Source organism: Cenococcum geophilum (genome assembly GCF_001692895.1).
Source record: "Cenococcum geophilum 1.58 unplaced genomic scaffold K441scaffold_20, whole genome shotgun sequence".
NCBI classification, from domain to species: domain Eukaryota; kingdom Fungi; phylum Ascomycota; class Dothideomycetes; order Gloniales; family Gloniaceae; genus Cenococcum; species Cenococcum geophilum.
The window spans coordinates 1,226,560-1,246,461 of NW_027137578.1; the positions used below are offsets into that span (position 1 = coordinate 1,226,560).

Genomic DNA, 19,902 nt, shown 5'->3' on the forward strand with positions numbered 1-19,902 from the left:
GGGGTGTTTAACGCAAGTCCTTAAGGACCTATGGAATGGGGGTAAGAGATTATCCAGGCCTTCCTAAGCGAGGTAAAGAGGGAGCTCCAAACAAATGAAGTCCCCCCCAGGTGGGTGAGCTTAGTATAATGTTACGGCTCGTATAAATGCCTCTAAACCAAAGCTTGTAGAATGCTGTATTACGAAGATACTAAGCTAAGGAGCAGGAGGTTAAGGAAAGGACGCGTCTATATACACAAGCCAAGTCTCTAAGCGAGCCCCTAACTAGGCTATATGTAGACGTCGCAGGGGCGGTGCCCTAGCGCCGTTACACTCTAGATAGTCCTTTAAGTTTAATTAAGCTGTACTATCTGCAGTAATTCTAAGCCGTTAAAGCGCCTAAAGCAATAGAATATTTATAAAGTAGTTATCTAAAAATAGGTAAAATTAATAAGCCTAAAGAGGAAGCTGTTAGGTAAGATAAAGGACGCACTTAAAGGTATTTAAGAGAATAATATCTTAATAATATGTTTAAGAAGAAAGCCTAAAAAAATAGCTGGGTAAGGTAAATATAAAGCTATAGCAATATCAATACTAACAAAGGCTTATTATCTTAAAGCCCTTAGGCACTAGCTTACTAGGCAATTTAATTATAGCCGTAGATCGTCTAGTAAACCTTACTATTATCTTATTAAAGCTAACTATAGATCTAGGTATAACGTACTTTCTAAACGCCTTACCTAAAGGAGTTATTAACGGCTTAATTTTCTTAAAGACCTAACATTTAACGCCCTTTAGTAGGGGTAGTAAGATATAGAAAAAACGCTTAAGTTGCTCCTATCTTTTTAGGCCTATAAATAAGCTAATTAAGTGTCTAGGATATTTAGGATCTATAGCCCAAAGATCTGGCACCTAAGTGCCTTTAAAGACGCCTATATAGATAACAAATTGTAAGATTTTATAGTGTGGGAATTGAATAAGCAACTTAATTCTAAATCTATGGAAATCAAGTGGTATAAATACATGAAGTGGGTGTTAAGAAGACTGCGCTTACAGTCGGTAATAGGTAATAGAAATGGGTAGTAAGACGTAGGTAATAAGTTATATAAGGTATATGAGGGTAGTGCTAATGCTGCCTTCCAGGCAGCATCCTCGTGTCTTAGTATAGTACCGGTAGTCGGTTACACAAATCCTACCTAAATTATTAATTCACTAGCAGAGGTCTCCTTCTATGCCCGTAATTATTTACCCATATATTATCCTAATTGGTAATATCCGCTAGCATTTTAAGAGGCTATATATAGGTTTATATTAATTGCAAGCTTTTTAAATATACTAATACTAAAGAATAGTAAAAATACTTAAATCGGCAGGTCCTATCCAGATCTATATCCGCTAGATACTATACTAATCTAATCTGCTAGCGTATAGTAAGCATAGCGCTTACTATCCTTATTTTAATTAGGAAGGTTATTAGATTTAACGTCTGTGTTAATACCACTAATAGGCTTACTAGCACGCCAAGCGGCGAATATTAACTTATCTGGAAGGTTAATAACTTTAAGATTTAGTTTAGGAACAGCGGCTATAGGCTCCTATAAAGTAGGAACAATAGGAAGGCCTATTCTTATAACTTCTTTAGCTAATAGTTCTGGTAGTTTAGTCTTATCTACCTTATCTGCCTTATCCTTAGCAGTCTCACCATAGGCCTTAAAAAAGGCTCCTAACTCATCCTTAATATCCTCTATCTGGCTACTTAGCTAAGCCTCCACTACCTACTGCGTAGCTGCTGCCGACACGCTATCGTGTGTATACTGCGTCACTTAAAAGGATTATAAATAGGACTCCTAGGCTTAAGGTTCTTTTAGAGGCTTTAGAGCCAAAGGAGTACGACGTTTTTTAGGCGGCATAAGGGCGATATTTTACTAACAATTTAATAATCAAATAGACGGCGACAATATTAAAGCTTTTAGATTAACTATACCAAATATTATAGGCTTCCTGGCCACGTCGCTGCTGTTCACCGCAATATTTAAGCGTCAATAAGGCGCTAACCCTTGCTACCGTACTAACCAGAGGCTTCAACACCAAGCTCTATATAGTATAGAGCCTCTAGATTGGCTTATGAGGCGTGCATATACGAAAAGTCCATGAAAAACTTGCCAGACGAAGGAATAGGTTTTCTCAGTCAAGCACAATTTAATCGGACGTGGGTTAAATTAGAACGTGAGTCGAGAGTTTGCACACCACCTCTTTGCATCTCATTGTAAGTGCGTGTTGATCGTGCCGATCAAACCGCACGGAATTATATCCTTTATGTATATAATTATACCTAAATTAGGTAGAAATACGTCAAGACAGTGTAATGGGATACTAGGTCTTCGACGAATCTTGGCGATAAACAACATACAGCTTTGAATTATACCAATGTTAGCATGAACAGAGCGCCACCGAATTCTCATATAGGATCGAATATCTCCATGTAATTGCATTCGCATTACAATACAACTTATTTCCTGTATCAAATGGAGAATTATAAACCGGGCAGTTCGATACGGAATGTATCAACGCTCGCATTTTGTAAAGCAACGCAAAACGGCAAAATGTACAGGATAGCTTTGACCATCAATCACCGCCGCGAAAACAAGCCAAATACAGGACACCACACTATTACACCGCTTTCAGCACGAGATACCTAGTTGCGGCAGACAACATCCTCTACAAACCGGAGTCGATTTGATCAGGCACGTTACTATAAATCAGTTAGCAAGGTGCCGCATAATAAAGGCAGTTCATCAACTTACGTTCCAGTCCAAGCAGCCCAATCTCTGCACGTTTGCACAACATCATCATCAAAAGTCTGTGCCTGGATATCCTCCTTCCTCTCTAGCATCTGGACGAAAAGACCTCCTGATACGTGCCACGCAAGATGGCAATGGAGTGGCCAGGAACCCGGGTTATCATTGTCCCACTGCAACACGATGAACGAAGGCATATCGGGGTCTGGAGCATTTTGAAGAATTTGTACATCACGCCGCTGCGAGTTATCCGCGTTGACAACTGTACCATCCCAATCACCGAAGCCCTCAGCAAGTACGTTGAAATTGTGGCCGTGAAGATGCATTGGGTGAGCGCCGAATCGACCGTGGTTCCTGAGAATGACACGAATACTGCTGTTAGTGCCAACGTCGATGACGTTCCTATAAGGATATGATTAGCAAATATTGACAGAAAATAAGATTAGGAAGACGAACCATTCTTTCTTGAATGTCAAATTACCGGCCTTTGTTTCGAGGAGCACTGGATCATTGTAATCACCGCGGAAACTGCTGTTGTTCATGAACCAAAGGAAACTTGTTCCGTTCGAGCCGAATGTAATGTCAATAGTCTCGACACTCGCAGGATTCGAGTCAATCTTGAGTGGACAGAAGGGAACAGTTTGATTAAGCGCATCGTTGGAGCACTTGGCAAGCTCTACCGCTGTCACGTCCGATGTAGTCTCCGGAACAGATGAAGTATCAGCGTCTTCGTAATAAACAGCCGCAACTGCATTGGGAGAAACTCCGTCGTTAAGTGTGCAACGGTCCGTGCCTAACTGCGAACGCATCCAGTAAACACCAGCAGAATTGGAAAGACCTTCGACCTAAAAAATGCTGTTAAAAAAAATTGTGATGCATTAGAGAAAAATATTGCCTACAATAACATCCGTGCGCTGACCAATACCAACTGTAACGACATTGGTAGTATAAGGCACAACAGGTATGAAATCGTTAGCAATGACAGTCAGTGTGTGATTGTCGATGCTGAATTTCTGGGTACCCTCAGCACCAGTATTGACGATCCGGACGAGATGCTTCTTTCCTGATGTGAATTGGAACTTGCTGATGCCAGCGTTGGGTGTGCACGGCAGTGTTGTGTTCTCACACGGATAGTTCATTTTGCCGTTGATTAGGTTGTTGTTTGAAGGTGGGAAGTTGCCTTGCATGGTTTGGTTGACAAGAGTGAAATAATCTTGGTGATACCAGTCGGAAACCATAACTGGCCCAATATCGATATCATAGTCAGCAGTCTTAGGACCATGAATGACCATAGGTCCGACAGCACCGCCCGCATATTGAGCGCTGTAGTGGCCTATCGAATATTAGTAATCGAGCCCATGCATCTCTCGAATGGAGAGAACATACTGTGATACCAAGAAGTTCCGAACAAATCGGCACGGAAAAGATAGCTCAAGGTGTTACCAGGGATAATGGGACATTGAGTAACCGCTGGCACACCATCATACCATGGGGTTCCTTGTTGCCTAAAGCCATGCCAATGCAGAGTGGTGCCCTCATTCGGAAGATCATTGGTTACGTTGACCATAATCCTATAATGAATTAGCTAGTGTTTATTGTACAAGGTGCTGACGAACCAATCTCCCCAATTTGCCTCAATCAAAGGACCAGGGAAGCCGCCATTGATGGTAATGCCGTTCTTCTGGACACCATCAGGTGCGATGGTTTGGTAAGCTACGTGAAAATCGTATGTTCGAGTAACTCCAGTGTCTGGCATCTCACCACAGGGCGAAGATGGAGATGTAGAAGCACTTGCGGAAATACTTTCTGAAATGCTTATCGAGGGGATTCCCGATATGCTTATCGAAGGAATTCCTGACGGGCTTCCCGAATGGCTTCCTATAACACTCGCCGAAGCACTTCCAGAAATTGAAGATGATGGCCCGTATGGTGGCAACCCATCGACTGGGAGATGGGGACAGTGGAGATCGCCCCATTGAGAGTTACCATTGGTGCCGTTCTGTGGGATTCCAGGCACCAAGGAGTGATAACCTTTGGGAATCCAGGCAGGTGCCTCATATTTACCTGAGGCTTTACCCCCGTAGGGGAACGGAGCGGTAGGAAGAGGAGCAGGAGTTGTCTCCCCGTGAGTTGGTTTGCCTGGCCATGAGAAAGGCAACGAGGAATAATCGTAGGGATTCACATACGGCCCATTGGGGTTATACGTTGCACTGGCCAGGGTTGCCAAGGAGTCGGTGCAAGGGCAAACAGTTACCGTTTTTGTGATAACACTGGTTCTCGTCGTATTATAGGCAACTGGAAGGTACGATGAAGCGTAATGAACTACTGAAGTCAATGTGACCGCGGAGGTCACGTAAGGAGCGGCTGCCACCATATTGGCGAGCAATAAACGAACGTGATTCAATCAAGCAAGAAATCAAAAGAACTAGTGAACAGAAAAACGAGTGACTGCTGGACGCGAGAATGATTGAGAATGATTGAGAGAGTAAGAAGTAGGGATGAGCGCGTTTATCACTGTGCCAGATGCGCCGCTGTGAATGGTCCCTGAAAATCATTTCGTATTTTGTTCCCAACATCGGCCCCCAAAAGAACTATGGGGTAGTATGCGGGGGCAGATGGCAGCACTTGCGTGGAAGGCGTTCAGTGGGCTTGAACTAGCATCTCGACAACTCAAAGGAGCAAAGGAGCACGCTGAGCTGAGGCCCGGAAAAGAAAGGCTGAAACGGGCCGACACAATAAGCGCTTAGCACTGGAATAACACGAATGAGAGACGCGAAAAAAGGGGAGCAAGACCCAGGGGAAATTTGCTGTTTTCAGCCACACACGCTAATAAACGCCATCATATCCACAAAGGACGATCACCTAAAAAATTGATTTTTCCGAAATGTTTCAAGACTGCACGTTCTAATATGATAATACGTAAAACTAGCGGCAGTCGGACTGTCTCTGGCAGCCATTAGGCCACCAGGAGGAGACTCAATAGATGGCTGGGTACCATTCTCTTGTCCAGACTGGGCTCCTGACCGGGTGATGCACAATTGGAGAAATATGGAGGAAATATGCTCACTTTGAGAAAATGACTCGGGGATTTCTGCCGTTTTTGAAGCTGTTAGCGCTACATCATCATGAGGATTTCGTGTTCGTATACAAGGGGCCCATGCTAGTATGGTAAACAAAATAACTTAGTCCCTATACACTCTTTAGGGCTCGCTTATTCTGACACACATACTAGTAGGAGGGGGTCTGACCCGTTTGTGGTCCCCCCTTGTAGCTATGGCCCCACAACGAGTCGCCGGCGGCGGTGAGATAAGTCACCCTGCGCCGTTGAGATGCTTCTTTTGGATAAGGCGACACACTATGGCTCGCTAAATGATCACCGGCGTTTTATCACTTCCGGCCAAGCGTGCTAGGAACGCGGCACTTCCCAGGTGACCCCTTCCAGTTGCTGGGGGATTCTTAATTTCACCAGGTTTTGGCGGCAGAGCGGGAGAGGGTTTTTCTGGGCATCTAGCCCGGCCAAATGACTGGATCGTGTGATGATATCTACAGCTTGTACGAGCTTCGGTTTCTCCCCCCCGTGTGCGCGCAACACACACACCTAATTTCGCTAACAACTAGTCAAGTGCACTATCCAGCGTAGACACTGTGCACTTGTAAAAAAGGCTGTGCACTCACAGGCAATGTATGTGCACTTACAAGAAAGGTAAAGTCTCTAATCCTTAAGCTTAATTGCAAGAGTTAAACTTGAAATTCTCTAGTGTGCAAGAAAGCGAAATTAGGTGTGTGTGTTGCGCACACACGGGGGGGGAGAAACCGAAGCTCGTACAAGCTGTAAATCCAAGAGTTCTGCGGTCTAATGGCTCGAACGCGGTCCAAAGCCCGCGAGTCGTTTACAGGAGAGACAGAGTTTCCGGGTCCGTGCACCGAGGCATCCACGCGGGCTGGCCCCTTCAAATCACACACTTACGAGGCCGTCAAAGGAGGCGTCGAGTAGAAACGTCTCTTTGGAAAGGGGAGAGGAGAGACCTCGAGAAAATTGTACTCTGAGTATTGAAAGCCAGCTTACGGTAGGTGTCGTGACTCGGGCAGCGCTGGCGAAGCGCTATTGCACCCGGGCAATCACCAGTTAGTCAGTTCACCTGCCGGTAACTACCGCGGCCAGCAGAACGCAGAAACATCTTGTCACCATGTCTGAGAGCGGCTCTTCCCTCAACAAATAAGTAATTATCAGCATCGGCATCAGTATTGGGGAGAAACATTGCTTGCACTGCCCGCATTTATTTCATCGGCATCGGCGTTTTCGCGACTCATCCGCGATCAGCTGTTGTTCGTCCAGGTTTCCAAAAATGGTATCCCCGTGCCCTATTCGGCTGGTGTGCCTGCAGGTCTGTCTTGACCGCCTCCGCTCCGCTGTCCCGCTGTCATCTTCCCCATCCGCCGAGCTCTCACGGGCAACTTTGGCCATCAGGGATCTCACGGCACAAAGATGCATTGTTCGCAAAACAAAGGTGCGTAGTATCGAAGAAGTCATCTTCACTGTTTTTTTCGGGTACTTACATCAGCCCACTTGCAGCAACGTGCAGCTTTGTAGATACTACCGCTTCGCTAGCAAAGTGTATCGATTCTCTCACACATCTCCCGTATGAGCCGCCCTCCCTCTATATCGACTTGGAAGGGGAGGATCCGTCACGCGAAGGATCCATCTCCATCATCACACTTCTTGTTCTCCCCGACAACCACACTTTCCTCATTGATGTCTACAAGCTCAACAAGGCAACATTCACAACTACGGGAAAAGAGGGAAAGACCTTGAAGGATATTCTAGAGTCACCGCAAATGCCAAAGGTCTTCTTTGATGTCCGTAACGATGCGGACGCATTATTTGCTCAGTTTGGCATTGCCTTACAAAGCGTTCAGGACATCCAGCTTATGGAGGATGCTTCTCGTTTCACTCGTGGTTCTGGAAAGAGGCTTCTTAGCAGTCTTGCGAAATGCGTTGAGAGGGATGCTCTGATGACATTCGAGGCAAAGCAGCATTGGACTACCGTAAGGATGAGAGGAGAGGAGCTGTACGATCCAGAAAAAGGAGGCTCTTATGAAGTTTTTAATAGTCGACCACTCATGGAGGACATCCTGCAGCTTTGTGTCCAGGACGTGCGATACATGCCATTTCTCTGGAGTCTTTACTGGGGAAGACTTGACTCGGATTGGAGAACTGAGGTAGAAGAAGAGACAATGGCAAGGGTGCAGCTATCCCAAAGAGAGACGTATCAGCCTCATGGAGCCGAGAGGGCTTTGAGTCCGTGGCAAGGTTCGCAGCACGACGAATCCTGGAATAATTACTTAACTTGCGATGATGATGACCGTATTGACTCCTCTGTGCCCTGGAGTGACCGCATCGAAGACGATGATCGCATTGATTGCACGCAGTGGGATGATCGTATTGAAAGCGACGAATTGGATCGGCATCGAGATTACGGAGACGATGATTTTGGCGATTGGACTGGTATCCCTCGGCCGAAATGAAAATAATTTCCACAGCTTCTAGTCTTGCTGCGGAATCATCCAAGTTATACTGACTGTGCAGAACCCTTTACGAGCTTCTGCACATCCCATCCAATATCCCTCTTTGCCAGATTGACTAGTATTCATCAACAGTGGATATATCAATGTGCTAAACTTTTAAAGATTAGTATATCACCGGTTTCTGCAGATATGGATATGTAGGTGGTAGCGAAATAAACCCTGGTTACAAAATTTTATCTCCGTTGCTTTCAGCCGTAAATGCCGGTTGTGTCCTGGATATATATCCTGATAATTCTACATTAAGCCGTCCGTGCAAAACCAGCTTTACTCGTTTTGAATAATTGGGGTATCACTTTAAGTGGGGTGCGTCAATCATAGGAGATTGGCTTATGCAGGCTGGTCGCCGGCATTTGGCTCAACTATATTCGGCTACACATCAGAATGTTTATTCATTCCATTTGAGCAGCCGCAGTGGGATGGGATTGAAAAAGGCGTTTATGAAGGCGTTGCACAGTTTACTAAGGTAAGTAAGCTCGGTTTAACGATGCGGTGATTTTGTGCTACATTTGTGCTACATTGGCAGTTTCCCCAGGGACCCCTGGTCACCCAACTTAAAAACAACTACAATATTCGTCCAAGGGCTAATCAGCCGGCTCTTCCTAAACCAGGTCGCTTACATCCTTTGTATTCCCAATCCGACCCCGGTCAATTGGATAGGGCCTGATCTAGGCTATCAAGATCTCTCCAAGCTCATGCCTAGAATGTGGGTCTCATTCGTCGCCGATTAGGATCCAAATTACCACGGAGATATGCAGCAGCTCCAAATGCTACCCTAAATATTGTCGTGTTGCTATATCTGATATGCAGGATAGTGACCAAGCTTACGGCTCCACAGCGGCCATTACACCAAAACGTAGGAGGGAAGGACATGCTTTTCAAGGCCAATGAAACACATGTGGAAGCAGATGACTTCAGGGCGGATAGTCTCAAATTCTAGGCGGATACTTGGGCAGAGACCTGTTCTGCCCAATACCGGTATCAGTGATGTCAGCGGTTAGGTTACACTTCGATTAGGTTAGGTTAAACCATAAAATCCTTGTCCAGTTTACTAGCTTATAAGATTAGCATTTACTTGGTCTAATAATTTTATATTGGTTTGGTTAAGGGCCAAAATTGGTAACCTAACCCAACTGCTGACATCACTGACCGGTATACGATTTATTCCGGATTATTTCTGCCTTAATACGAAACAATGTCGTGTATCGCTTTAAGAGCGTGTATTCCGGAATAAACAACTCATTGCGGAATAAATAACCCCTAAGCTAGGCTTAATTAAGGTAATTGTAGAGCCAAGCTGTCCTACATGAGTCAAGGGCCCACGAATTCTAAAAGACCCCAAATCGTAGCCAATGGAACGCCCGTAATTAAGAATACGGTATATCAAATTTGGAGGTTGTTTAACATGTTGTGTAGTCAAAGATATTCTTAAATGAGGCAATCGATCCGGAATCCAGACGATCAAACCGATACACGACTTTGTTCCTTTTTCAGGACGATTTGTTCCGGAATGAGGCACAAATAATCTGGAACGAGTCCTGTGCCGGTATTAGATAGAATAGACTACATCATGTCGCGAGTTACTTATTTATTCATTTGAAACAGGAGAATAAGACTTCCACCAAATAAGCTTAGGTTAAAAGGATAGTTCACATATAGAGGCACTTAAGAATAGACTCTGACCCAATTAAGTATATAAGATACTACAGACAATGCAATTGTCTTCAATCAAATGAGGGACTAGAAGCCTATCATGCAGAGCTACACGAACTTGCTGATGACCAGACTGCACGTGGTTTGCAAGGCTGGCAATGCGATTAGTATCAAGTAGTGGTACCATCGGGCGCTGTTCGACCTGTTCGGCGATCTGTGCTATGGTGAGTCGTTCGGCTGTCTGCGAGATGGGAAGAGCCATCCCTGGATCGACATCGTCGGCGAGTCCATTCAAGCGTTTTACTATCTTGGTTTGAGCAGGCGTATCCCAGGGCTGCCAAAACTTCTGTTTAAGATGGTGTCCAAGAAGAAGATGGAGCAGGCGGCATGGCACACCAAGTTCAGCAACGACTTGGCAGACAAGCGTATAGCCATGGTGACGGACCAGTCGGATTTCGTGTCGTTTCTTCTCAAGTATAATGATGAGAAGGGATTGTTGGTGCCGGAGATCCGCTCGAATTCAAATGTGTTGATTCCCGGAGGCAGTGACGACTGGTACTTTCCTCACTAGCACAACCTGGCACCTGCTCAAGAACCCAATGGTTTACAAGACCTTGGTCGAGGAGATCCGGGGAAACTTCCAGAGTGCGGACGAAGTCTCTGTCACGAAGCTTGTTAATCTGAAGTACCTGACCGCAGTCATTGAAGAGGGTCACGGATTTACCCATTGGTACCTTCAAACATTCCTAGGGTAATTCCCGATGAGGGAGCAATGGTTTGCGGGAAATGGTTTCCTGGGGGAGTGTGTATTCTCTATCTTTCATTATACTGTTGGTGACGCTCATACTCATTTAAAAGACCTCGGTTTGCGTGGCGCCCTACCCAATGTTTTAGATGAACTTCGTCTAGGCCGAGTCGTTTATTCCCGAGCGCTGGCTGGGAGATCCTCGATACGTGTTCGACGACAAAGCCGCATTCCAGCCGTTCTCGTCCGGCCTAAGGAATTGCATCGGAGGGGGGTAAAGCCCTGCCATGATGTATGGACGGATGGTGGCTAATACCCCGGGATGTAGTCTTGCATATGCTGAAATGCGCCTCGTTCTTGCGAAACTGCTCTGGAATTTTGATCTCGAACTCCAACCAGAAAGCAAAAAATGGTTCCCTCGTCATCTGGAACAGCCCAGCTCTGCATGTAAAGCTGTACCCTGTAATACGGTGAGAAATCATTATGGGACCCGGTTTTTAGAAATAATGTAATTACCTTGGCCGACGGTATTTGCTATGAACCCACGGCACGAAGTGTCTAGGAAGATACTTTTGCTAACCAAGACATTCATGCTATAGTTCTTGGGGAGCTATATGCAATTGACGTATTTTGCACTGGGCTCTGTACATAGCTTCCCGAAGCTTTCGAGTAGAATTGCTTATCTAGGTCAGAAATTAGTCGGCCTAGTTAGATGGTTTATATGATTAATGAACTTCGAACGAATGTAGTGTAAGTACCAAAAAACCGAAGCTCGCACCTATCCCTTGCGGCCGGACGAATGGACTCGCACCTTCTCGTGGTGTCCGGTGTCTAGTATCTTTACCTGTCGGAGTGGTGAACCGACTTGTGTTGAGAAGCTAAGACGAGTTCGAGTGGACGACGACACGAGCGGCCATGCACAATAGGGGGAGAGAGAGGAAGGCAGTCTCTCATCCACCGATCGAATCGAATCCGACGCGTACACAGGGTCTATACGAACACGACTCGACCTCGATCCGAATACCTTAAACCTCAACGCTCAAGACTACAGCCGTTAACGACTTAGAGGAACGGCCGTTGCACTATAACTGCTAGCCTACGACAAAGAAAAACCACGTTTTGGTGTTAAACACCGTAGTTTTAGCGGCGCTAAGCTACTTACCCATAGCCCCTACCTCTATTAGATTCCGCATCCTTTTAATACGAATACACGCCATAGTACGCAAGAGGTGGAGGCCTCGACATTACTACTTAGGGGATATTTAATTGGGGTGGAGTTGGTATACAGTACGTGTGGCTTTAGATATACTATACGGCAGAAGTCCCCTTAGGGGGGTGGAATATAGTAGAGAGAGTGATGGTTTCCTCTGTTTGGTTGAGTTGTTATTTATAGGCAAGCTCTCTATATAATTCTACCATAATAGAAGACCCGGCATGGCGCTTGATGGCAGCTAAAACGGCGTATGATTTTTTTTAAAAAAAAAAAAAACCTATCCCTTGCAGCGTCAAAATGGGCCCTAAGGTTACCGATAGGAACTAACCAATTAGATTAGCTGAATTCGCTGCCCGTACTTAGAAATATGGTGGTCCTAATTGTTAATATGGAGAGGTCGAATTTGGGCAACCGCCAGGGCTTAGGAGGAGCTGTTTTCGTAGTTTTATTTAGGGGGGCGTTGTATTAAGTTTTCTGGACAAGGTCTGTATCAATTCTAGTGCGATTGGAAGGCAGGGTGGTGTAATTGATGGTTGAATTCTACATAGATACACGCGTTGATTTGAAAGCGGTGCTCCCGCACGGACCACTTACTTTGAGTAAGGGATAAAAACGTATTTGCTTTGACGCCCCTTCAGCTTACGCCGAACTTCGTCCGCTCGGATTCCAGTGATTTGCCTTCAGAATACAAGGTTGAGGCTTATGTAGCTCAGGCATGGGCCGGTCAAAGCCCTGCCAGACGGAATGGATATCTAGAGTCGGTCTGCGTACTTTTGCCGCACCGCACCTTGACTCATTGCCTGTAGTTTAACGGTGAGCTACGCGATACCTGTGACTGTCATATCATAGTTGGTTTTTGAGCACTTGACCTGCGCGGATGGAAATGTAGCGCCATAAACAGCCTGGAATGAGGAGTGGGTTGGAGAGACATAAATACAGCAAATATCATTTGAAATCGGCGCGGTTACTCAACCGGTACTAATTTCTAGAGTACAATGATGCTGAAATATGAACACCATGATAATAGTTTAATGATTCTGCCAATTTAAAGCGAGGCAGTATTGACAGTTATCGATATTAAGAATGCGGGAAACATTCGATCTAGAGAGCGTGGGCATCTAGACTAAAATTTGGGCTTGGTGAAAATTTCAAACGCACTTTCTACACCGAAATAAATCTTATCGTAAGTTGCACGATAGTGATTTCGATATATGGTTTCTTGACGGGATTGAGGTAACGTTTCTGAATTCTAATGTATACGCTAGCGCGGGGCGTCATGGTAATCAGTGGGAGAACTTCGATTGATTATGGGAATATCCACAATGATTGGAAGTCCTTATGTGCGCGTGGTAAGCTGGTCATCCTTTTCAATTGCCCTGGAGCTGATACTGTAATAGTTTACAAAGTGGAAAGTGTCAAGCACGCGGCCCAGAAAGACAGCGGCAGCTGATATAATTCCGGGGTTCGTTCATTAGAGGCAAGGTTGTAACCTAGTAATTGCCCTACGCTGCATTTCCCGAATGCGCCGCACACAAGTAAGCCCGTTCATAAAAGGCATCTCAAGGTCCATGAGGATAATTGAGAGGTTTAGATCCTGAACTAGCTAGGGTTCTGTAGCAGAGGGGCCGGATGAATAAGAGCTCAATGCCGTATCAACTTGGCTGGCATCTGTAGTAGAAGGCGCATCATCGCGGACTGGTTCTGCGGAAAAGGTAGTCATCCCATTTGCCGGAGTTGCTGCGCCATTACTTTCTGATTGATTAGGTTGTCTTCGATAGGCAGAACGTGTGAGGTACGAAGTAGGGCTTTCAGATCGGCGTCAAGCTTAGCTGGTCCGTCCTTCGCAGGAAATCTAGAAAGAACAAAGTCCATTGGTGCTATATCCGAAGAGCCTTGCCTCGGATCGCTCAAAGCTGTGCCGTCTAGTGCAGTCGTGGTTGGATCGGGGTTATTTGTGGATTCAGAAAGGTATCGGCGGCCTTTAATGTAGAAGGTGAAGGTGCTGTCTTGGGATGCTACTGAATGAACTCCAATCTGGCCTCCTTGAAGCTCCGTAGGTTCCCTTGATATGAATAGACCAAGATTAGAAACTCCGTATTGAGCGTACGTCTTGGGTGATGCTTGAGAAAAGCGAAAGAGCAGCTTCATTTCCTCAGGTAAGGCCTCATCCGGTATCGCTTACGTCGAACTGCAGGAAGACCTCTTTCCCGGTTCCCCATTCCCCGGAAGGTTGTTCAGCGCGAGATTCTCGGCGACGGATGTATGACACTTTGCCAAGTCCAGACGACGGTTGTTTGAGTGATGCGCCAAGCAGAATGGTTATGTGGCGCTTGCGTGAATCCCTCGTAAATTTGATGGCGTTTGTGAGGAAATTAATAAGGACTTGGAGAAGACGTGCTAGGTCAAGGAGGACGTGGTTGATCGCACGGTTATGATAGGATTGATTGACAGAAAACGAAGCTTTGACTCTAGCGTCGTGGAGATATGCCTCAACATCTGCGGAGCATTTTGACAAGTGCGACCGGTTGAACTGAGTCAGGGGAGATCAAATAAGAGGTTCGAATTTAACTTGGAAAGAGCGAGAATGTCGTCGACAATCCTCTTCTGATGCTGAGAACAAAGGACTATGGTTTGCGCAGCATCAACAACTGCAGCTCGGGTATGATCCGGGATGAGTGATTGGTTTGAAAGAGCAATGCTCCCAATTTGATCGGCATCAAAAACGGTGCGCTTGCAATTGCTCCATTCTTTTATGATGCGTTATATCCATTAAGAAGCTAGTAATCTTTGACACATTCCCATTCTCATCGACCTCGGACATTGCATTTGAGAGAACCCAGCGCCGTTCATTAGTCTCTCCATCCTTCCTCGGGTCTGGCGGTGTGTTGCGCACACGAAATTCAGGCTTCAGAGATTGGCCCTTCAAGCACACGGCGAAAGTTCCCATGAACCCTCGGCCAGTCATCTAGATGTAATGGTGCCTTCTACCCATGAAGCTGTTCGCTATCCGCAATGATTCCGCTCGGATAGCCATAGGCATGATTTTTCCAGAGGGGTCCATTCGGTGGGAAAATGGCTATGCCGACGGGAGCCATTTTGGGAGGACTAGTGAAGGTGCGTTCCTGCCTCTCTGCATTCTTCGTTCTGCGCTTCAGCTCCCTCTGTTCTTTGGACGCAGCCGCCTTTACGATGTGGTGATAAGGAGCCTTAAAAAATTTCTGTAGTCTTCATCATATGGTTTCTGTGGGTTCATTCCTAGGAGTAGAAATCTAACTGCGTCAGGACCGTCCAACCGAACGATAGGATAGAGAAGAGCAGCATTAGACGCTGTTCAGACCACGACCTGAAATCCGAATTGCCAATGATTCCGGCAGGGATCCATCACTGATCCGTAGCATAACTGGATCACCTGGGCCCATGATCTCTTGAAGTGGGCATGCAAGCCCTCACCATTTTAGGTGCAGTTGGGGGGTGATCAGCTTTGATTCCAACGATACCTTCCATATCAATGCAGCCTGTAGCCGTTGATTTGTCCGGAGGTTTAGGTTCGACGTCATTCACAACTGAATGCAAAAGCGCAAGGGGGAAGTCCTCCTAGTTTAATTCGAGTATATCAACCACATGGTTCTAGAACTTGGTGAGATCTTGAGCTGCGTCCATTTTCTCAGCTATGTTTGAAGTTTCCAGCCTCCTTTGGCTAACCACCCGTTAGGTTGTCTGTGAGCTCTTTAAGCACGCCAACCGCGGAGCCATCTTTGGCCAATGCTGGAAGTAAAGTGTAAGACTAGCAGGTTTCTTCCGGATGGAGTCCATTGCGCGATGTTGGGAGGTAATGGTCCTCAACAGTTGTTGCCTTTCCCGTCTCAATTGTAGTTTTTATATTGCGATGTAATTGTTCCCAGCCTATAGCAAAACCGACGGCTCTGGGTAGGCTGAGTGTGCCTGGATGCTTCTCTCTCATAAGTGCTGCGCATGGTCCATTGTAAATGATTGTAAATTCCGAGCCCCAAAGAAGAACTCTCGGAGTCGGGTGGTTCATTATCACGAATACATGAGAACAGAGTTCATCTCCCCAGTTTCCCACAGGCCCTAGAGCGGGTTGTGAACAATTGAAGCTTTGAAAGAATCTGGTATAATCAGGAAGGTCTGAAATTGTCCAATCCAGTCTAGTGAAAAGCACACCACTTCCTCTCCCGGTTCTGTACGCGACTCTGGTGATGGGGGGTGTCTAGGAGCATTCTGCTTGTATAACTCGTCATTGCGTGCTCGTAAGGATGATACGGGCTGATCTGTGGAAAGTTGTTGGGCTTCCGCGGTCGTGTTGCACTGCAGCTGCTCGGAATGGTATTATTCGAAAAGCTGAGGGTGTAGGGATCGCGGCGAAGAAGCCCCTATCCTTGCCGGAGTATTGTCCTGGTCCATTTTACCCCTTGGTAGTACACGTTGGAAGCTTCAGAGCCACGCAAAGTCCAAGTAGATGGATTGGTGGCCCGCTCTAAAAGAGCATCTTATTCCACAACCTGATGGCTGAATGCTGCATACTAAAGGAAGCCTGGCGACCTTCGAGGCGTTGATGTATTCAATGACAACAGTCGGTCTTTCATCGTAGTTGAGGTAATCGGTTATAAGTCTGAGGCTGTCCACCGTAACTGGTGTTCCAGTGTACATACTTGGTGGGCCTTGTATGACAGTTAACGGGGAAGCAAGACTCGAGGCATCAAATCGTGTGGCGGAAGATATGGAAGCATCCAAATGGGATTATAAACGAGGATAAGGGCGTTGGTACGGTGTCAGCGCCGGGGTTGTTATTAGATTGAATGTGACAGCGACTTCGCGACGACCAGCTTCGAAGGCGATAGCTCAGGCCGAGGGCTCCAGGTTTCATAGAAAAACCGGAGTTAAATCAGGGATCAAATTGAAGTGAAGGAGATAATTATTTGAGCCTCGATGATCGACCCAGGTGTGACGTGGGATGGAAGGCAAGAGGGATCAAACGGTTGGTGGGACAAATGGGGAGCTGGCAAGGGGGGCTGAGCGAGTGAGTGTGGAACATGCAAATCAAGCGGGTGTGGCCGTTTCCTCATGCCTGCTTGACATGGCACAAGGGCTAGGCGAAAAAGTCGTGGCCACGCGAAAACAGCCCCCTACAACTTCCCCCCTTCACAACTCCATAACCACGCACTCAATATATACAAATAATAGCTTATTTTAAAGCCTGAAGCCTATAGAGTTTTTCTATTACTATACACTAGCCTATTGCCCATGATTTAGGTGTTAATTGTGTTGTGAAGTAATATAAACAAAGAACCCTCAGAGTGACGGTTTGGTGAGGAATTGTATGGTGGGGCATTTGGCGTGGCCACAACTTTTTCGCCTAGCCCTTGGCACTTGCGGCCAGCTGCAGGCCACTTGCAGCTCGCTTTGCAGCCCAGCCAACTGGCTGCCCCGGCGAAACCTTGCGCGGCTGGTCCCTCGGGCTTCCCCGATTATATTCACGTCCTTGGATTGGTTGCAGCTTAAGGAGAGACGGATGGACCTGGGGTGACTGCGGATTCCCAATTGTCATGGCACTTTCGAATTAAATAATGGGAAATCCTAACGCCAAAAGACGCCACCGGCTTGTCCATCAGGCCACAAATTGACCGTGGCTGTTCCCATTGCTACCATGCAAAAATCGTGTGTCAGAGGCCTGGTTAGAATACTTGCGACTGTGCCTGCTGGTGGATATCCACAATTCGGTTTCAGAAGTGTGTCGAAAGACATCGGAGTGTTCCGAGCGAACATGGTCACTCCTCCTTCTTAGTTGCTCCGGGAATAATACATGCTAGCCCAGACATCTCTTATCTCCGGCTTGGGGGTTTTGGCCAAACTATAAGAGCTGATGTCTATGCAGTTAATGCACTGCATCGGACTTCGCCAACCGATGCCCAGACTGGCAATGCCGCAAATCAAAGATGATGGAGAATAAGGGCATAAACTCTGGGCGATGTTGAGGTGGCCGCGTTTGGTGGAGTTGCTAATACGGGGAAGTCTGGTGGTGGTGCCGAGGGCTGCAGGGCGAGCCGTGACAGGGCGGCGCGATGGATGGGTGTGATGGACAGGTGTGGAAAGATTGGTTCTCGACGATGGAACGAGCGAGCGGGCTTCACAGCTGCATGGGCGGTTGCATCATCCCCGCATTGTTGATCAAGCCCTGACGCGAAGGATTTCGTTATTGGGCAGACCACGCAGGAACACTTGAGGGCTCTTCCGCCGGCTGCACAGCACAACGATGGGCATGTTTGTGATTTTGACAGGTCCAGGGCGAAACCTCACCAATTCGGCGGCGGGGTCAACCCCCGCATTCCCCGTTCTCAAACTGCAACCCTCAAGATGGGATACGCAGACTCCGCCAGAGTACAGTTGCCTCTCATTCATCAAACGGGAATTTTGTGACACCTTTGTCGCAGCTGGCCCGTCCCCCCGCTTTCAAAGGTCGGGAAGGTCCAAGCCTTTTTGACAGCTCACATCTATCAAACTGCACAACTATGTCTGTATGCTAACCCCAACCATGTAAAGATACTTTCATCAGCATCCAATCTAGGATTCGCGCAAGGAGTTTTCTACCTTTTTCCATATTTGAGTTCCCAACATTCTTTACCTCCCTTTGAAGTACTCCACTCTCTGCTGTCGAAACCTTAACTATACCGCTTCTCCAGCCTCTTTCTGCATGTTTCCGATTTTGATATCATCCCCTTGACGCTTCCGGTGGCAGACGCTACAAATCCTTGACGAATCAAAGTTAGAAGGAAGGACTTGTTTGATCATAGACGGAAATGATCTATCACATCCTGAACGAGCCTATACTCTTAGCAAAATGCCCAGAAGATCAATACGAAAAGCCTTAATCTTTAAAAACCCCACTCACTCTTTCAACTTCCAACTATAAACACGTCACCATGACCTATTTTCCATTACCGCCGCAGCCTCCTCCTTCTCCGGTGTGCGCTTCCAGCGAACAGCGCACGCCAATTGCCCTTGAATCCATTTCTGATCGTTTCAACTCTGGCTCTCGCCGTTTTAATCCAGAGCTGGTCACAGGTCTCAGAGACGGCTTCGACAAGAGCGACTCGGAGACTTTATTTTCGCTTAGTCCAGAGGGCCGGACTGATCCAAACTGCTTTTCAAAAAATACTCTCCTACGTAGTTCAAATCACGAGATCGATTATACGCCAGAAAATACTACCGATAGCAACATTGTACCCTCCATGGTATGTTATCGTATACCACCATCGTCATATTGAATTTGATGCGCCTATCAATCGCCTGCGGGACAAAGACGCATTTCGCTTCACCTCCTCCCAGCGTCTCTGCTCAACCACTTAAAAGCTATCCCCACTCTCCACACTCTCCACACACATACAAAAGCGGCAACGAGAGAAAAAAAGAAAAAAAAAATAGCTAACATATCGCCATTCTCTAGGAGGAAACCAGAGATCCCATCCAGCCATCCACGCCCAATCGCCTAGTCATCCAGGAGCTCCTGAACTCCGCAATCCCCCCCAGCGATGATGTACCTGACAGTGCCGCCCACGGAGATGCCGTTCCTTCGGGATCTAGTCACTCCGAAGATAAGACTAGCGCTCAAGATGCGAAGGAACGAGAAGCCAACCGTCTGGAAGAAGGATGGGTGGAGGTGAGGACGCTGATGCCGAATTGGTTCTCCTCAAGCGTAGATAGCGAGTGGGTGAAGGTGCCAAGGCGGCTGCCGCAGCCCGAGAAGATTCTGGTGATGATGGTGCAACGGGCTGAAGCCAAGGACGATTACGGAGGTGTCGGTGGCGGAGGATACTGTCTCTCGGCGTGAGAGGCCGGAACAACGCGTCGGGAGTGTTGTCGGGGGTCTCGGTTTGCTGTGGTATGGGTTGGCTGAGGCTGAGCCTTTCGTTGGG

General features: G+C 46.8%; 2 protein-coding genes across 2 annotated transcripts; one reads left to right on the top strand and one right to left on the bottom strand.

Annotated features, from left to right (window-relative positions):
* Nucleotides 1-2,779: 2,779 nt before the first annotated feature.
* K441DRAFT_687046 (laccase-like multicopper oxidase) lies at nucleotides 2,780-5,151 on the bottom strand (the record flags this gene model as incomplete). Its single annotated transcript, XM_067652055.1, has 5 exons — nucleotides 2,780-3,179; nucleotides 3,234-3,622; nucleotides 3,677-4,110; nucleotides 4,164-4,348; nucleotides 4,394-5,151. The coding sequence occupies 5 exons, from the start codon at nucleotides 5,149-5,151 to the stop codon at nucleotides 2,780-2,782; spliced, it is 2,166 nt and encodes a 721-aa protein (XP_067504225.1).
* A 13,758-nt stretch (nucleotides 5,152-18,909) lies between these two features.
* On the top strand, nucleotides 18,910-19,817 carry K441DRAFT_677276 (uncharacterized protein; the record flags this gene model as incomplete). Its single annotated transcript, XM_067651047.1, has 2 exons — nucleotides 18,910-19,221; nucleotides 19,434-19,817. The coding sequence occupies 2 exons, from the start codon at nucleotides 18,910-18,912 to the stop codon at nucleotides 19,815-19,817; spliced, it is 696 nt and encodes a 231-aa protein (XP_067504226.1).
* Between the last annotated feature and the right edge of the window lie 85 nt (nucleotides 19,818-19,902).